Consider the following 17,143-nt stretch of genomic DNA (forward strand, 5'->3'; position numbering starts at 1 on the left):
GCAAGGTGGGGGGCCACAGGGACAGCAGGTCAAGCCCCAGCTCAGGCTGGGCAGAGGAATTGTTTGTGTCTAGTTCCAGCCTCCTGCTGTGGATAAGGATATCTTTCACTACAACAGGTTGCTCCAAGACTTATCCAGCCTGTTCTTGAACACTTTCAGGGGTGGGACATCCACAGCTTCTCTAGACAAGTCGTGTCAGTGCATCGACACCCTCACAGGGAAGAACATCCTCCTAATATCCAATCTGAATCACTCCTCTTTTAGTTTAAAACCATTCCCTCGTGTCCTATCACTGTCTACCTGAGTAATTAGTCACTCTCCCTCTTTTCTGTAAGGCCTGTTTAAGTACTGAAAGGCCACAATCATAGGATCGTAGAATTTAGGTCGGAAAACACCTCTAAGATCGAGTCCAACCATTATCCCAGCCCTGCCAAGCCCACTCTAAGCCCTCTCCCCAAGCGCCACATCCACGCTTCTGTTAAATCCCTCCGGGGCTGGTGGCAGGAGGGTCTGGGGGGATGCCGGAGCATCTGCAGCGGGAGGGGGATGCAGCCGCCGGACCGAGCCCCTCCTCGGAGAGGCGGCGCCTGCACCCGGTGACATCAGCCCCGGGGACCGGGATGCTGAGCCCGGCTCGGGGAAGGCGGATCCCGCTCCGCTTCCAGCTCCGCATCCCGACAGGGCAGAGGGGGGAGCGGGACGCGGCCCCCCTCCCGTACCCCCCCCCCTGCGGCCACCCGCGTCCCCGCAGGAGCGGGGGGTCCCTGCGGGCGCTGCGGGGCGGGTGGCAGGGGATGCTGCGGTAGCAGCCACGGATGCTCGCCCTGCTCCTCTCCCTGCACACCCTGGGCCGGTCCCTGGCCATGGCGAGCGCGGAGCGGCTGACGGTGCCCGAGTGTGTGAGCCGGGCGGGCGGCTGGGCGGGCGGGGGCAGCGCCCGGGAGCACCGGGGGGTCTCCCCAGGGGTGGGCACCGAGGTGCGGGAGGCGCTGGAGCGGGTCCTGCCCGCCTTGCGCCGGGCCATCGCCCAAGCCACGCAGGCGACCACCCCCGAGGGGCTGCGGGCGGCCATCAGCGAGGTGTTCCGCCTGGTGGAGGAGGCCTGGGGGATGCCCGCGCTGGGGAGGGACGTGGCCAAGGTGCTGTGCGATGTGATCCGCCTGGAGGGGGGCCTGGACCTGCTGCTCAACCTGCTGTACACCGCCGAGCTGGAGACCAAGTGCCAGGCAGGAAAACTCCTGGAGCAGATCCTGGTGGCAGAAAACAGGTGAGTCTGCAAAGAGCCCCCTGCCCTGCCAGGCACGGCCCTCCCCACCGCCCCAGGCAGCGTCAGCTCTTTCACAGGGTCACAGAATGGTTTGGGTTGGAAGGGACCTTAAAGACTATCCAGTTCCAACCCCACACCATAGACAGAGACACCTTCCACTAGACCAGGTTGCTCCAAGCCCCATCCAATCTGGCCTTGGCCTGCCTGCACCCACCTCACCCACACCCCATAAATTTCCCTGCTGTGGGTGCTCCCGGTGCACCAACCCCCTCAGATCTCCACCATATCCCCCCACACCCACCACTTGCACTGAGGGTCCCTGACTCATGTCCAGGCAATGGTATGAGCTGCTCCCTTCCCCCACAGCTGGAGGGAGGACTGGTCCCAGCTGGTGAGGATCAGGGTGCCCCCCTCAGCCTGGGACCACCCTTTGTGATCGAGCTGAGTCAGTCTGGCTGGCTCAGAGCATCTGACCCCAAGGACAAGACACAACTCCCCCTTAGCCATAACCGCAGCGGGAGGAGGAGGACAAAGCCACTTCTCAGAGACTTCCTGCTGCTGACCAGGGCTGGAACGGAGCCATAAGGAGGGGGCTGGCTGGTGGGTGGGCCTCAGAGCCCCAGACACATGTGCTGCTGCCCAAGACAGGTGAGAGGCACTGGGCTGGCTCTGCCAGAGCATGGGCACAGGTAGGGAGGGATCGTGTGCCTCCATGTGTGTGCGTGAGTGTGTGTGTGTGTGTGTACAAATGTGTGCACAAAGGTGCATCCTGACACATCCAAATGCACAGCCCTGCTGATGCAGCACCCGCACACAACCCGCCCTTCCAACACCCCAAATGCACTCTACCAGTTCCGCTCTCCCTCGGAGCACCCCAGCCCAGCCATCCCCAGCCAGGGGTCTGGAAAGCACATGGAGGGAGCCTGGCCAAAGTGTTGCTCCAGCTTTCTGGGTGATGTCTCTTGCTGTAAGGTTGTGGACTCCCAGCCTGGGCCTCACTGCATGCACTGGCAGGCAAAAATAAGTGACAACTAAATTAGAAAAGCCCATTAGGGTGGAATTTAATCCCAGAAGGCATCACTGGCACGGTCTACATTCAGCACTCAGCTTCTTGGCAAGAGAAAGCATTTGCTGGAGTCGCCATCTCTGCTCCAGGAGCAGCTCATGGGTCAGGGTCTTGGAGAAGCCATGGGCCCCAAGCCCCTTCCTCCCTGCAGCCTGACCCACTATCAACCTCCGATCGATGGCAGGGAGGTGTGGGGTCCCCCCTTGGATCCAAGCCTCTGGCTTACAGACCTCTTCCACTCTGTGCACAGCAGCAGTGGTGTTTAGCTGGGAGCTGGACCAGCCCTGGCTCCATCTACGGCTTCTGGGAGTCAGGGACCTGGTGGGGCTGTGTTTGTCATCCAGCTCCATGTCCGAGTCTGGGCTTGGAGCCAGACCCAGGCTGAGGGCTTTTTTTTTTTTTTTCCCAGAGCTCTCCACAGCATTTCCTGTCAAACCCACCCCAAGGTCAGCATGAGCCCTGTGGGTCACAGGTTTCCCAGAAATGCTCTTCCCGCCTGCCAGCACAGAGGCTGGTGTGCCATCACCCCACTACCGCTGGGGACCAAGCGTGGCACTGCCCTCATGAGCAGCACAGCATGGGGCATCTGTGCCAGCACTGCCTCACAAACCAGGCAGCTCCAACACAGCACCAAACAGGTGCTAAGGGAAGAGATGGAGCTGCTACTCACCTCAGGAAAGCTCATGGGAGGGCAGCCAAGAACCCATCTCAGAGGGTGGTGAGGCACTGCCACAGGCTGCCCAGAGAAGCTGTGGCTGCCCCATCCCTGGAAGTGTCCAAGACCAGGTTGGATGTGGCTTGGAGCAACCTGGTCTAGTGGAAGGTGTCTCTGCCCACGGATGGGGGTTAGAATGAGATGAGCTTTAAAGTCCTGTCCAACCCAAACCATTCTATGATCCTGATTTACCCCTTCCTCACTGTGTTTTCAGGGCACAGCCCCATTCAGGTGTCATTTTAAGACCATCCTAGCAGCACAGGGCTCCCAAGGCCAGCCATGGCCGAGCAGCAGCTGGTGGCCCTTGGCCACCTGCCCTGGACTCTTGCTGTCCTCTTCTAGGAGAGCACAGGACAGGGGAAACAAACAGCTTTCCTCCAGCTGCCATCCCAGGACAGGCATCTCTGACACTCACTCGTCCCTGTGGACAGGGCTGTGTGGCTGCTCAGCCAGGTGTGAAAGCCCTGTCCTAACAGCACTGCTTAGGGACAAAGAAGTTTCACCCCCCGACAAAAAGCAGTTCACACACCTCCAGCAATGCTGACACAGCAAATCCATTTCCAGCCTGGCATTAGCCTACCCTACCTGTTAATTACTATGTATGTCCTACCTCAAGCTTGTGAACATCCAGTGAGGTGGCCCTGGGCTGTGCACTCCATGTCCTGTCCCGTCACAAGCTCTTCCATCAGACCCAGATAGGTTCTTCCAACACCAGTTCTTCCAACACAGCCTGTTGCATCTCACCGCGTTGCGTATCTGGCACCTGTGTCCCACAGGGAAACACTTGTCTGTCCTGGGACAAATGCCACTGAAGCATGGGGGAGTTCACATGCAAGTCACTGTTCTCACTCCTTGCACATCCACCTCCCCTTCACCTTCCTGTGTCTCTCCTTCCCACAGGGATCGGATTGCTCGGATCGGCCTGGGCGTGATTCTGAACTTAGCCAAGGAGCGAGATGTTCCCCAGCTGGTGCAGAGCGTCTCTGGGATCCTGGAGCACATGTTCAAACACACTGAGGAGACCTGTTTCCAGCTCATCTCTGACGGAGGCCTGGATGCCATCCTGTACTGGTGCCGCTGGACGGACCCCATCGTGCTGCGGCACTGCGCCATGGCCTTGGCCAACTGTGCCATGTACGGAGGGCAGGCCAACCAGCGCCTGATGATCGAGAAGAGGGCAGCAGAATGGCTTTTCCCTCTGGTGTTCTCAAAGGACGACGAACTCATCCGGCTGCACGCGTGCCTGGCCATCACGGTGCTGGCCACCAACAAGGAAATTGAGAAGGAGGTGGAGCGCTCGGGGACTCTGGCTCTGGTGGAGCCGTTCATCGCCTCGCTGGACCCAGAGCAGTTCGCCTGCGAGATGCTGGGCAGCAGTGACAACATCCAGGGGCGGACGGCGGAGGACCTGCAGCGGCTCGTGCCCCTGCTGGACAGCTCGCGGCTGGAAGCCCAGTGCATCGCTGCCTTCTACCTCTGCACCGAGGCCACCATCAAAACCAGGCAGAAGAAAACACAGGTAAAGGGTAGGTTGGCCTGAAGGAAGGTGACGGCAAAGGGAAGGGTGGCCACAACCGCATCTTGGTGTCTTTTGCTCCCCTGTGAGCTCACCAAGCACCCTGGTCCTGCACACCTGGCCCGACACAGCTTGTGGGGAGAAGGGAAAGCAAAGTCTCCACCTTTTGTGTCCCCAGATTTTCAGTGAGATCGGGGCTACGCAGAGCCTGAAGAGGATAGTGTGCTACTCCACCAGCAGCACCACCTCCTCCCTGGCCAAAAAGGTGCTGTGCATGATAGGGGAGGAGGTTCCTCGGCGCATCCTGCCCACGGTTCCCAACTGGAAGTCCTGCGAGGTGCAGACGTGGCTGCAGCAGATCGGATTCAACAAATACTGCCAGAGATTTCTGGTAGGGCTCTGTGCCAGGGGAGGGACACGCGGATGGGCCCTTCTGCCCCATCTTGTGGCAGAGGTGTAACCTTTTCCTGAGACCTTTCCAGCCTGGATTTCTCTTGGCAGGATCACCAGGTGGATGGGGACATTCTGCTGAGGCTGACAGAGAAGGAGCTGCAAGAGGATTTGGGGATGGACTCCAGCATCACTCGGAAAAGGTAAGACTGCCACCAGGGCATGTTGGACTCTCTCATGGCCATCACCACAGTGGCAGAGCTAGGGACAAGGTCTGTGCATTTCCCTTCTTGCAAAGACAAGAACAGAGATCCTCCAAGTGCAAAACCTGGACTGCCAGGACTTTTCCACTGCACTTTGCAGTCCCAGAGGGATTTCTGCAATGGAGCCAGTGCATGGCAGAGGTGTTGGATGGAGAAAGACCACCTATGGCACTGGACATGTGGGTTCCTGCAAGTTACTCAGAAAGACAGGAACTTAACCAAGCTTCTCCTCCCTTAGCTGAGCTTCTCACACTCCCACACCTGGGGACCAGCACTCCCATGCAGCTCTTCTCTTTTCTACTCCTTTCACTCATCCTTCACCACAGCATGGGGCTGCACTCTCTCCTGGGCAGATAAAAGATGTGGTACCACATGTCTCTAGGTTCTGCCTGGTGTCTCAGCTCTCCCCTTCCCGCTCCACACCATCATTTGTTTCTCCGCCAGGTTTTTCCGGGAGCTGACAGAGCTCAAGACCTTCGCAAACTATTCCACCTGCGACCGCAGCAACCTGGCCGACTGGCTGGGCGGCATCGACCCCAAATTCCGGCAGTACACCTACAACCTGCTCACCTGCGGCATCAACCGCAACTTCCTGCACCGGGTGACGGAGCAGCAGCTGCAGGAGGACTGTCACATCGACACGGGCTTCCACCGCGTCCGCATCCTCACCGCGGCCAGGGGTGCGGGCACCGCCGCTGCGGGGCAGGAGGGAGGGGGTGGATGAGCACTGAGGGGTGTTTGGGGTGAGCTGTTGGGGTTCCATTGACATTTGTTCGCTGTTTGCTCTGCCTAGAAACGCTTCACTCCCCTATAACGCTGCAAACCACGTCCAACGGGACCGATGTGTTCATCAGCTACCGGAGGAGCACCGGGTCGCAGCTGGCCAGGTGAGTCCTGCAGGCAAGATTGTGGTGCTGGGCTGAAGTCCAGAGCAAAGGCAGGTTATCAGTTGTGGGAAAAATGTGGAATGGGGAGGAGGGAGATGCTGCCAAAAGCCACAGAGCAAATGGGGACAGCACGTGCCATAACCTGCACGGTTAACAGGCTAATTCCCAGTCCTGTCACTGCCACCTTGCCCCTCTTTGACACTGACTTACCCTTTCCTCAAGCTGTGCTCCTGGAGGATCACAGCAGGGAGCTAATGGTCAGCTCCCTGTGTTCTCTGCATGTGCCCAGACAGCTGTAAGCAGGCTGGGCTGGAGCTGGCATCTCAAGAACTATGCCATTTCCTGTGGGAGCCTCTTTGCTGCTCCTCTGTCTCACCATATCTTATCAATGGAGTGGGAGAGCACGTGAAACCTCTCCTCATGGTGCTGTCCTCTCTTGCCACCAGCCTGCTAAAGGTCCACCTGCAGCTGCACGGTTTCAGCGTGTTCATTGACGTGGAGAAGCTGGAGGCAGGGAAATTTGAGGACAAGCTGATCCAGAGCGTCATGAGCGCCCGCAATTTTGTGCTGGTCCTCTCACCAAATGCACTGGATAAATGCATGGAAGACCCCGAGTGTAAGGACTGGGTACACAAGGTAGGAAATGCCATCAGGTGGGAGCTGGGTGGACACTGGAACAGGAAGGGGCTGGTGATGGGCTGACACAGGCCACAGCCTGAGCACCTGTATGTTCCTGCAGGAGATTGTGACAGCCTTGAACTCTGGAAAGAACATTGTACCTGTTACAGATCATTTTGAGTGGCCAGACCCAGAAACACTTCCCAAGGACATGAGGGCTGTCCTGAAATTTAATGGTATCAAGTAAGTAAAAGCCATCTGTGCCTTGGGGTTCCTTGACACCTGCAGAGAACATCTTGCATAAGCAGTAGCAAAGAGCACATTGGGAGAAACAGATGAGGGAGACAGAACAGGTCAAAGGAGCAGTGAGTCACTTCAGGAACTCCCAGAGCATGCAGGGAGCAAAGGTTCCCACCACATCCCTGTTGCTGTTGTGGTGCTTGGGGTTCCTCTGGGTGACAGAGCTCCCCATGCCAGCACTGCTGGGAGGACACCCTTCCCTGTGCCCCCAGCCCTGCAGGCAGGAGTGATTATGGCAGGTTTTGCAGTTCACTTGAATTCCTCTCCCCTCCTTCTTCCCCTTCATGTGTCCCAGCCTGGCAGGGCATCCTGCAGCATCCAGTGTTGCTCCGTTTTCCACGGGCTCCCGGCCCAAACGAACAGAGCTATCTTGTGGCATCTCAGGCAACAGAAAAATTAAACCACATTTTCTTCTCAAACACAGGTGGTCCCATGAGTACCAGGAGGCCACGATCGACAAAATCATTCGCTTTCTCCAGGGCCGCTCCTCCCGGGACTCCTCGGCTGGGTCAGAGAATGGGCTGGACTGCTTGCTCTCCGTGGGGCAGAGCTAGAACCAGCACAGCTGCCTCATCCCCCCCAGAGACTTCCCAGGTGACCCCTTTTTGTGTGGGTCCCAATTTGTCTCTCTTGACTTTTTCCCACCTTAGTACCCTGGCTTGAGAGAAGGCCTGTGGCTCATTACTCCCTCTTCACCCTCCAAATACAAGCCCTTGGACCTAAAAGGTTGGTACTCACTCACACGGCGCCTGGTGAGCCAAGACTGGGTGGACTCTGGGATGGACAAGTTGTCTTCCACATCCTCCTGTGGGACAGCAGGACGTGCAGGGGGTGTGAGGGAGACTGGCACCATCCAGCCCCCCACAAGTGGCTGCAGCTTCCCCCAGAAACATGTGCAAAGAGGCAGGATCTTCTAAGGGCTGAGAACTGGGGAACTGGTGAGGGTCCATTGCAAAAGGACAAATGGGAGAGAAGAACAACTGACAGGAAATGGTCTATAAGCACCGTGTGGCTCTGCTTGTGCCATGGCAATATCCTTATGGTCAGCAACTGAGAGCAGGAAAGGGCAAACAAAAGCTAAGCCCTAACGAAATCCCTGTGTTTGGGAAAGATAACACACAGAGGCCTTCTGAACTGCTTTCTCTTTTCCAGTAATGTCCCTTTATCACAAGAGCTCAGTCCCTCCTCGAGGGCCTTCCACCTCCCAGTGCTGCAAAACCACTGTGTGCTCTTAACTCTGGCAATGGAAGTTTGGGGTTAGACCATGTGAAGTTTCTGCAGGATCTCTCCAAAAGTGCTTTTAAAACACCCTCCTTCCCTTCATCTGATGTCTCAGCTTCACCACTCTATCAGGTCTGTACTTCTAGGGTGTGGGAGGTTGGATGGTGACTCTGGAAAACATATCTCCATGCAGATAGGCAAGATGCTAATTGCTGTGCTGTACTCATGGGGTTATTATCCACTGGCTGTATTTTATTCTGTCACTCCTTCACAGCAGATCTCCCATGGTCTGCTCTTTCAGCAGGAGCTGGTGTATCTCCCTGCTGACCATCACACACCCCAACAGCCCTGGCTGAGCTCCTCAGGGTTGTCCCTACTCACTGATGGATGCAATACCAAGTAGCATTTGTTTCTTTCTACCGAGCTCTTCTCAACACTCACTGGGGCTTTTTGCAGCTACTCACCTTAAAATATCAAGGAAGAGTAAAGCTGATGCAAAGGGCTGGCAAAGGATGCTAGGAGCGAGCTGCTGGGACCAGGACTGGCACTGCCTGCTGCTTACACTGCTGGTGAGGAACCATGGGCATCCTGACACAAATCCCTGAATTCCACACTCCCAGCCTTGTCCTGCTTCTCCCACCTGCTTGGAGGGCGAGCAGCCATTGTGCAATTAGGAGCAGAAATTGCATCTCCTACCTAAGTTTGTATTTTTTGATGCAAAGTGAGTAATGCAAAAAGACATCCTTGTTCAGAGCACAGGCAGGAGTAAGAGCACGGAGGAACATGGAAAAACACTAGGCTGCCTTGATGCTCTGAAGACCAGGCTGCTGCATCACCCTGCAGAAGCAGCAAGCTCCTCTTCCCATCCCTGCTCAAGATAACTCTTGCAGGAGACAAAGAGGAGCCTCGGCCACCTTGTCCTCCTCCTGGCTCTCCCTGAAGCCTTGCTGCTTGCCTTAACTGGCAGAAACACAAACACTTTTTCTTCTGGCTTAGACTCATGAACATTTCAGGGGAAAAAAAAAGAAGTTAATTATGGTGCTTAATCACAGCTTTACGGATAGCTCTTATCAGCTCACAGTTAATGGCATCTTTGCTCTCCTGTGAAAGGTTAATAGCCATATCTGCCCAGAATCCCCTAGAAATAGAATCTATCTTATCTCCAGATTAAATATGAAGAAGCCAGCAGATGAGCCCAAAGGTGAATATGCTAAAGCAAAAAAGCCACCTGTGAGCTGCTTCAGGGAAAAGTCTTGAATAACTGATTGAATGTCAAGGCCTCCACGGCCACTGAAGGAGTTCCACACAAACAGTTCTAAGGATTTGTTCTCCCTACAGTAATACCCACTAAGATTATTGCATCTTGTTTCCCAGGAGCTCTGTAGCAATTAACCTCCTCACTCACTATTCAATGTGGAGATTTACTTGTTCTCTACAGCTCAGGTGACTCACCTGGAACAGGATCCCACCTCATGCTCCAGCTGCCCAGACTGTGACTCCTCCTGTTTCTCCATCATTATCTTCACCTTAATGAATTCACCCTGCTCCTGGCAAAATATCTTGTACCCAGCCCCTTCCAGCTGGAGCACTCTCAAGGAAAGGAATTCTGTCCTCATCCTCCCTTCATTCCTTTGCTATGTGATGTCAAAAGTGTCTGGAGTTGTTCTATCAGGAATTATTAATAAATCTGGTTTACACTCTAAATCCCCACCTCATCTCTGTATCATGGGCTTCTCTCCCTGCAGCCTTCTCACACCTGCTCTCCCTTGCCATCAGAACTGCTCTCCCTTGCAGCAGAACTGACATTCCCCAGGCACCATTCCCTGTAGGACCCCCATTTCACACTCACCTTTGCATGGATTAATGTAGCTCCCTGCAGCCCCAGGGACTCCACCTGCTGCCCACAGTCACCACGCATGGCTTCTCTGTTGCAGTTCTTGGAGGACAGCCTAGAAAAACTTTGTTTTAATTTTTTTAATAAGGCATAATAGTTCCTATTGAATTTCTCCCCTGCAAGCACACCGGCACAAGCAGGGGAGCAGAGCCAGTACACAAGTTTCACCTCACTGCACACTGAGCAGCCGCTGGGATTGGCGTCCATGGAGCCCGTGGTAGAGAAGAACTTTACTTCACAATCAGTTCAGCCACAAACATCTACCACAACACTCACAGCATGCCCTGTTCCTCGGGCAGGTTCATTCTGGGCTTAGCCCAGCAATCAGACCCGTAACTCTTATGTCCTCTGGCATTCCTACATGGAGCAAGTGGCGTAACACCAAGTTCTTTAAGACTCTCTGCTTCTCCACCTCCTGCTTCTCTACTCCCCAATTATCTTGTTTTTCCTCTCCCCCGTTCCCCTGCTTTTGTCACAAACTCCTAATGGATGGGAACAAAGCTGTGTATAAGCATTTCATATTTACTTCATACTTAAGGACAGGTTTCAGACAAAGCACTCCTGTAACCTTTACTCAGGTGGTCAGGAAAAGCAAGTTTTGGCTCCTTGCAAGTCCCAAACCTGGATTTTTCCTCACTTGTGACTCTCACACACTCATTCTCCACAAGGCAGATAAATTCCCACTGCTTCCTCTTTACTTCAATAAAGGACACAGCATAAAAATAATGGAGAGAAGTCCCCGACAGGGCAAGGACAAACGATATCAACAGCTGCACAAGAAATCTGTCATTTTATGAGCCATAAAAGAGAATGGAGGTTTTATTCATTTTGATAGTAATAGTAATGACATTATTGCAGGTACTTGAACAGTGTGTGCAGTGCAGTGTACACAGAACTGCTGGTTTATGGCACTTGGAAGAAAACAGGATTGTGGCAATACAGGCAGTGCTTTGAAAGGAACAATTGTAAGCACCATGAACATGAGATTTGCTTCCTGGCATCAACAGATCCTGAGAGAGGCAGCAGAACTGAGGTCACCAACATAAAGTTGTGCCCCATACAACAACAAAAAATTAACCTTAAAGACACTAGTCCCACACCAGCTCATCACTACAGCACAGTGTACTGGTGAGGAAGGACTCTGCCACAAGCACAGCAGACGCTAGGGCACACCTACAGCATAAGGGGCTTCACTTAGGAGGGCCCAGTTTGGCAATTTTAGCCTTAAATTCATCAATTTTGGCCACTGTCAATTAAGGCACCAATAGGAGTTGCTTTGATGATCCTTGTGGGCTCCTTCCAACTCGGGATATATTCTGTTTGCGCTGTAGTATTCTCAGATGATCTGTTACTTTTTAAAAGCACCTTTGATATCCTGGGCTGAGCTGCAAACAGGCAGGACATGCAACTGGCACTCCTACAAATGCTTCATGAGTTAGATCCTCTTCCTAGGACACCTTTAACTTGCAAAACTGAAGCTGGTTCAGTCAATAAGGACAGCAATAGCACTCTTGTGCTAAACTAGCCCTCTCCACAAGGATTTCTGTAGGAGCTTGGTCTGGCATGTGACACTTGTAGGATTTTTACAGGCAACATGCTGATCCAGACCATGGATCTTCCTCCTCAGCAGTACACTATTGGGTACCTCTGCTTCAGTCTGGCTCTGCAGGCTTCAGTCCATGCCTCACCCACACCAAAAGCTCATCTACTACACACTGCAGTACTCAGAGGGGAATGTGTTTGGCAATTAAACCAGAACTCAGTCCTGTCTCCCCATTAAAAGCATGTCACGGTGCCTTCTCCAAACCCCAAACCACTAACCAGCCTTGCAAATGGCCCACAACAGCTTGGTTGGCTTTTGGGTCTCTTGGGTTTTCTCTGACAGATGAGCCAACAAATGTTGAGGAGGCATTCACATCTGCAAATCAGGTTCCACCTGTAGTCAGAGCCATGATTTCCAGCTACCTGGCATTTAAAAGTTAGTAGGGGCAAGGAGGGTGTCCCTCCCACACTAATCTGTCCATTGAGGGAAGAGTAAAGAGCAGTCTTCAGGTGGACACTGCTGTGCTGGCCAATTCCTTGTTGCTAAGTTGCTGCTCAGTCTTTTGCAGGGGATGGGGGATCTTGGAAGTTATTGTAGTCATGTTTTGAGTCCCAGATTTGAATCCACCTAGGAAAGAACAAACACTTAGAACCTTTGAAGGCACACTGGGATGTCACTGAATTAAGTGAGTTTTAAAGTTTCAAAGGAACAGAATGACCCTGCCAAGAGCTGTTGCACTTCTACTGCAAATCCCAACACATTCCTTCTCCCAGAACCTACCACGGGATGTTTTCTATCACAATACAACTTTTGCTTTAATTATTAAAGAAATGACAGGAAGAGAGACTGCTGAGAGCTCCGTCTCTCCCATAAAGGAGGAATTTCAAATTTGTTTTGGAAAGGTTTTGGATTCCATTGAGGGTGGAGTGAAACTTTGAAGCATTCTGAATATTTGCAGCTACATTACTCAGGCTGCAGGTTTATCTCTAGGACTCAGATTCCAGAAGAAATGACCTGCATCTCTGTTTACTGGGGTACCAAACACCCTCTCATAAGCTCAATTGAAAATATGCCTTAAAAACTGTCTCTCCTAAGAAGAGTAAATAATATTTTCCACATGACATTTCACAGGTCCTGTGGCAAAGTTTAGAAATTTGAACTAAATTACCCAATGATAGCTGCCGGAATAAGAAGGATTATAGCCCCAAAGAGAAACGGGAATCCTCTCATGAAGTGCAAGGTCACAGGGTAGAGAGAGTTGAACACTCCTGTAGCCACGAGGGAACACAGCCCTTGCACACAGGCAACAGAAGCAAAGAGAGCACCTGGAAAAGAGAAAAGAGATTAATGGTGAGACAGACAGGTGGTTAATGCCTGCAAATGGCTTTAACACATCACCTTCAGCGGGATTCTGTGAATCTTCCTAAGGGTTTGCACTTCCCATCAGAAAACTGGTGTGTGAGTCTCAAGTGTGGTAAGCTGGGACACAGAGTTGGCCTGGCAGGTTAAACCTGTCCCACTTGCTTCTCCGTAGCCAGGACCATCTCACCGACCTGCGGAATTGGTATCGCCTGGGCTGACCAGGGATATTATCTATCAGCTGGATTGTAAATGGTTCAGACTAGGGCTATATAGATCTGTTTACTGAAAAGCATATCTTATCACTTGTTAAATATTAAGTACAGCAGAAGACAGCAATTTATAGATTTAGCATCATAATCTGGTGTCGAGTACGCGGCATCTTCATTCTAAAATAAGAAACGTGAATTCTGCAAAATCCCCTATTGATTGTTCCTACCTCAACTCCCTCCTCCCTCTGCCTCAGACACATTCCTATGCCATGTTTCACAGCAAGTGCACAATCTCCAAATACATTACTGGACGAAAGGCAAATATGCTCCTCCTACAGGTTATCCATGATCTTTTACCACAGTCAATGATATAACCCTCCAACATCATCTGGGTCTTCCCCCTGTTACTGATCTACAGAGAAAAGTTATGGTCAGGAGAATTGCTCTCTTCTCCTTGTTATATAACCCATTTTAACTCTTGCTCCTTGTAAAACTTTTGGAGATGAACAGATAGATTAATGAACCATTCCTGCAAATTCTTTTCATCTTGCTTTTCCTTGTCCTCATCTTGAAAATGCAGCAAGTGTAAATCAGTGAATGACAATTACTCTGAAAAAAATAAAATGCTATCCTGGGTTTGAAGGTGAGTGCAAGGACACAGGAGTCCAGAAGAACCAGAGAAGTCCTAACTTCCTCAAACATTTTGGTTTCAGTGTTCCAAGAAGACAGTGTTTCAGGACCTGGTTTAAGCACACCAGCTAACTCCTTACCCTGTTCCGTCTCGCTGACCAGCTTGGAGAGCTTGGATCTGATGACTGGAGTGGCTGCCATGGAAAGGAACAGAATCCCATAACCTGTGAGCAAGATACAGCACATTAGGGAAAGCTCAGCTGAAAAATAAAGTCTCCAAAGTCAGTCCCAGAAATCTGTAGCTGCAGGCAGTTTCTCCCTGCTGTATTTAGACTCAATTCATCCTCCTAGATCCTATAATCCACTTTAGCCTGTAATACAGCTCTGGGAAACCTAACATTCTAGGAAATATGGATGCATGTTCAACTTTAGTGTTTGGCCAACACTGCCATCAGCAAGACACAGCTTTGTTGGTGCACAGGGTGAAATGGAGGCAGAACTTCCTCCATGTGCTTGACCTCTCAGAAGCACAGTGCCCTCCTGCATCTACTGGCATCTCTGCGCTAAGCCGGAAATATAAGGATTTAAGAATTTAGCATCACCTGTAAACATCAGTGCTGTCGTGGTAGCGAGAGAAATCACAACCAGTCCGGCAATGTTTGAGATCAATGCTATCTCTGCCACCCAGCTGTCTTCAAGGCAGAGCTGCAGCAGCCGCAGCCCTCCCAGGCTGCTCAGGTAAGCCAGGTAGTTGGCGGCGGAGCCGTACCCGATGAGGTCAGAAGCCCAGCAGAGAGGAAAGCCAAGCTCATACAAAACAAAGAGGTCCTTGGCTCCAAAATGCACTGTGACAAGAAGGAAAAAAGCCAGAGAGTAAAGAGCGAGCTTCCACCTGGAGCTCGGGTGCTCTGGGGCCATGTACAGCCTGTACACAGCCTTGTAATGGCTGAGCGTGAACAGCCTGGCCGGTCTCCTCTGCTTCACTGACTCCCGAAGGCAGAAAGCAGCATAGAGGGTGGCAGCAAGAGAGGCAGCAAAGGCCAGCCAGAAGGGGTTGATGTAGCCCTGGGCCTTGCGCCACTGGCCACCACCGATGCTGGCCAGCATGCCCGCGATGCCCAGGCATGCCTCGAGGATGGCCACCCGGAACGTCCGCGCGCGCCTGTCACTGGTCTCGGCCACGTAGGCAAAGCAGCTGGCCAGGACCAGGTTGTAGTCTCCTGACAGGCCACTCAGAAGGCGTCCCAGGAGCAAGTAGGCGACGTGCAGCTCCAGGTATATGACCAGCAGGTAGATGGACGTTTGCAGGGCTATGCCCGCTGTTGACAGGATGAGCGCCGGACGGCGGCCCACGCTGTCGCTCCACGGTCCAAACAGAGTCACAGAGAAGAGACAGACAAAGAAGCCCCCCAAGTTGATGTAGAGGTTCCAGTGGGAGACCAGGGCTTCCACCTCCTGCAAGAGAAACAGGTGGCTCAGGACTCTCAACAGCACCCAGTGCCACCCTGGGCTCTCCACTCCCCCGCTCTCCCCAAGCTGCCCTTCCCCTCCGGGCTCTCTGATCCCCTTGGGGCTCCACTGTCTCCCCGGACACCCCACTCCTCCCGAGCTCCCCTCTTCCCCTGTTCCTCCCCACTCCCATGGGCTCTCTGCACCCCCAGGGCTCCCCTCGGACCCCCTGCTCCTTTTGGGCTCCTGGTTTATCCACTCGCCCGGAGTCCCCTCTTTCCCCGGAGCTCCCCGCTCCCCCGGACTCCCCTTTTTCCCGGGGCTTCCCCCGGGCACCCCGCTCCCCCTGGGTGTCCCCTCTCCCGCCGACTCCCCATCTACCCCCCGGAGCTCCCCTTTCCCCCGCTCCCCTTCCCTGTTCCCCCCTGGTCCCCCAGGGCTCCCTGAGGATTCCCTTGTCCCCTCTCCCCCGGTGCCCCCTCACCTGCCGCAGCGGGTCGGCGGCAGCGCTGCTGTTCCCGCAGCCGGCGGAGCCGCTGCTGCTGTGGCCGTGGTAGCCGCGCTCGGCTCCCAGCCGGTCCCACAGGTACTGGGTGGTGAGCGGGCCCTGCAGCACCACGGACACGGTGGCCAGGAACAGCACCGGCTCGGCCGCGGGCAGCAGCCCCGGGCGAAGGCGGCGGCGGGCGGGGGGCGCCGGGGGGGCGCCGGGCGGCGGCGGCGGCGGCTCGGCCATGGCGGCCATGGCGGGGCGGGAGCGGCGCGGGCCGGCCCGGCCGGGACAGGCTCCGCTCCGCCCGGGCCGGGCCCCTCCGCTCCGCCCCGCCGCCCGCGGGAGCCGGGAGGCTTCAGCGAGTCCCCGGGATCCCTCGGTGTTGCCGCCGCAGCGAGTCCGGTGATAAAGAAGCAGCGCTCAGCTCCCCCCCACCTTCTCCCCCTCGCCGCGTGTTGTTTCATAGAATTGTTGAGGTGGGAAAAGCCCTCTGAGATCATCGAGACCGACGTTAACCCATCATGGCCAAGGCTACCGCTAAACCGTGTCCCCAAGTGCCATATCCACACTCTTAAATCCCTCTAGGGATGGTAACTCCGCTGCTGCCCTGGGCAGCCTCTGCCAGGGCTGGACAACCCTTTCCGTGGAGGAATTTTCCGTCATACCCAATCTAAATCCCCATGGCATGGCTTCATGCCACTCCCTCAAGTCCTGTCGCTGGTCACCAGAGGAGAGAGAACAGTCCCTGCCCCTCCTCTGCCCCTCATGAGGAACCTGCAGACCGCGATGAGGGCTCCCCTTGGTCTCCTCCAGGCTGAACAAAACGAGTGACCTCAGCCATCCCTTGTTCAGCTTCCCCTCTAACCCTGATAAAGTCCCCCCTGAGCCTCCTTTTCTCCAGGCTGAACCCCCCCAGCTCCCTCAGCTGCTCCTCATCAGACTTGTGCTCCAGACCCTTCCCCAGCTCCGTTCCCTTCTCTGGACACGCTCCAACGCCTCAATGCCTCTCTTGTTGTGAGGGGCCCAAAACTGAGCCCAGGACTCAAGGTCTGGCCTCAGCAGTGGCCAGCACTGCCCTAGTCTTGCTGGCCACACTATTGCTGCTACAAGCCAGGTTGCCCTTGGCCACCTGGGCACACGCAGGCTCAAGTTCGGCTGTCAGCCAGCACCCCCAGGTCCTTTTCTACTGGGCTGCTCCCCAGCCTGATGGCTGAAGAAATTTAAACGTAAACCCTGTTTTTTCTTCTCTCCAAACAAAGCAAAAGTCAACATTTTAAAGGCAGTCGGATCTGTGAAATGTCATTAGCAATATGTGATCAC

The 17,143-nt window shown here is 54.1% G+C and overlaps 2 protein-coding genes across 5 annotated transcripts; one reads left to right on the top strand and one right to left on the bottom strand.

Annotated features, from left to right (window-relative positions):
• The first annotated feature begins 641 nt into the window (after positions 1-641).
• On the top strand, positions 642-13,980 carry SARM1 (sterile alpha and TIR motif containing 1). 4 transcript variants are annotated; one of them, XR_005566453.1, is made up of 10 exons: positions 642-1,267; positions 3,949-4,567; positions 4,743-4,955; positions 5,066-5,157; positions 5,662-5,897; positions 6,011-6,104; positions 6,551-6,740; positions 6,844-6,965; positions 7,447-8,375; positions 13,965-13,980. XR_005566453.1 is itself a non-coding variant. In XM_027726726.2 (9 exons), the coding sequence occupies exons 1-9, from the start codon at positions 816-818 to the stop codon at positions 7,574-7,576; spliced, it is 2,148 nt and encodes a 715-aa protein (XP_027582527.2). In that variant the 5' UTR covers positions 642-815; the 3' UTR covers positions 7,577-9,958. The 4 variants fall into 4 exon arrangements, 1 of the variants encoding a protein (XP_027582527.2); XR_003541773.2 differs by lacking the exon at positions 13,965-13,980 and adding an exon at positions 9,682-9,958 and having other exon boundaries at positions 7,447-8,812; XR_005566452.1 differs by lacking the exon at positions 13,965-13,980 and adding an exon at positions 8,700-9,958.
• SLC46A1 (solute carrier family 46 member 1) lies at positions 10,922-16,027 on the bottom strand (the record flags this gene model as incomplete). Its single annotated transcript, XM_027726777.2, has 5 exons — positions 10,922-12,307; positions 12,849-13,005; positions 14,022-14,105; positions 14,484-15,336; positions 15,815-16,027. Coding segments are annotated over 5 exons (1,380 nt in total), but the record flags the coding sequence as incomplete, so codon positions are not given.
• Between the last annotated feature and the right edge of the window lie 1,116 nt (positions 16,028-17,143).

The sequence above is a fragment of the Pipra filicauda genome, unplaced genomic scaffold, assembly GCF_003945595.2.
Source record: "Pipra filicauda isolate LSUMZ 115617 unplaced genomic scaffold, ASM394559v2 scaffold71_size5581439_pilon, whole genome shotgun sequence".
NCBI classification, from domain to species: Eukaryota; Metazoa; Chordata; class Aves; order Passeriformes; family Pipridae; genus Pipra; species Pipra filicauda.

What these genes read in the sequence shown, in the direction of transcription:
- SARM1 (XM_027726726.2), top strand. Translation starts at nt 816, where the DNA reads ATGCTCGCCCTGCTCCTCTCCCTGCACACCCTGGGCCGGTCCCTGGCC. An exon ending in AATACTGCCAGAGATTTCTG is followed by an intron (nt 4,956 to 5,065) that starts GTAGGGCTCTGT and finishes TTCTCTTGGCAG; the next exon opens with GATCACCAGGTGGATGGGGA. An exon ending in CTGAAATTTAATGGTATCAA is followed by an intron (nt 6,966 to 7,446) that starts GTAAGTAAAAGC and finishes TCTCAAACACAG; the next exon opens with GTGGTCCCATGAGTACCAGG.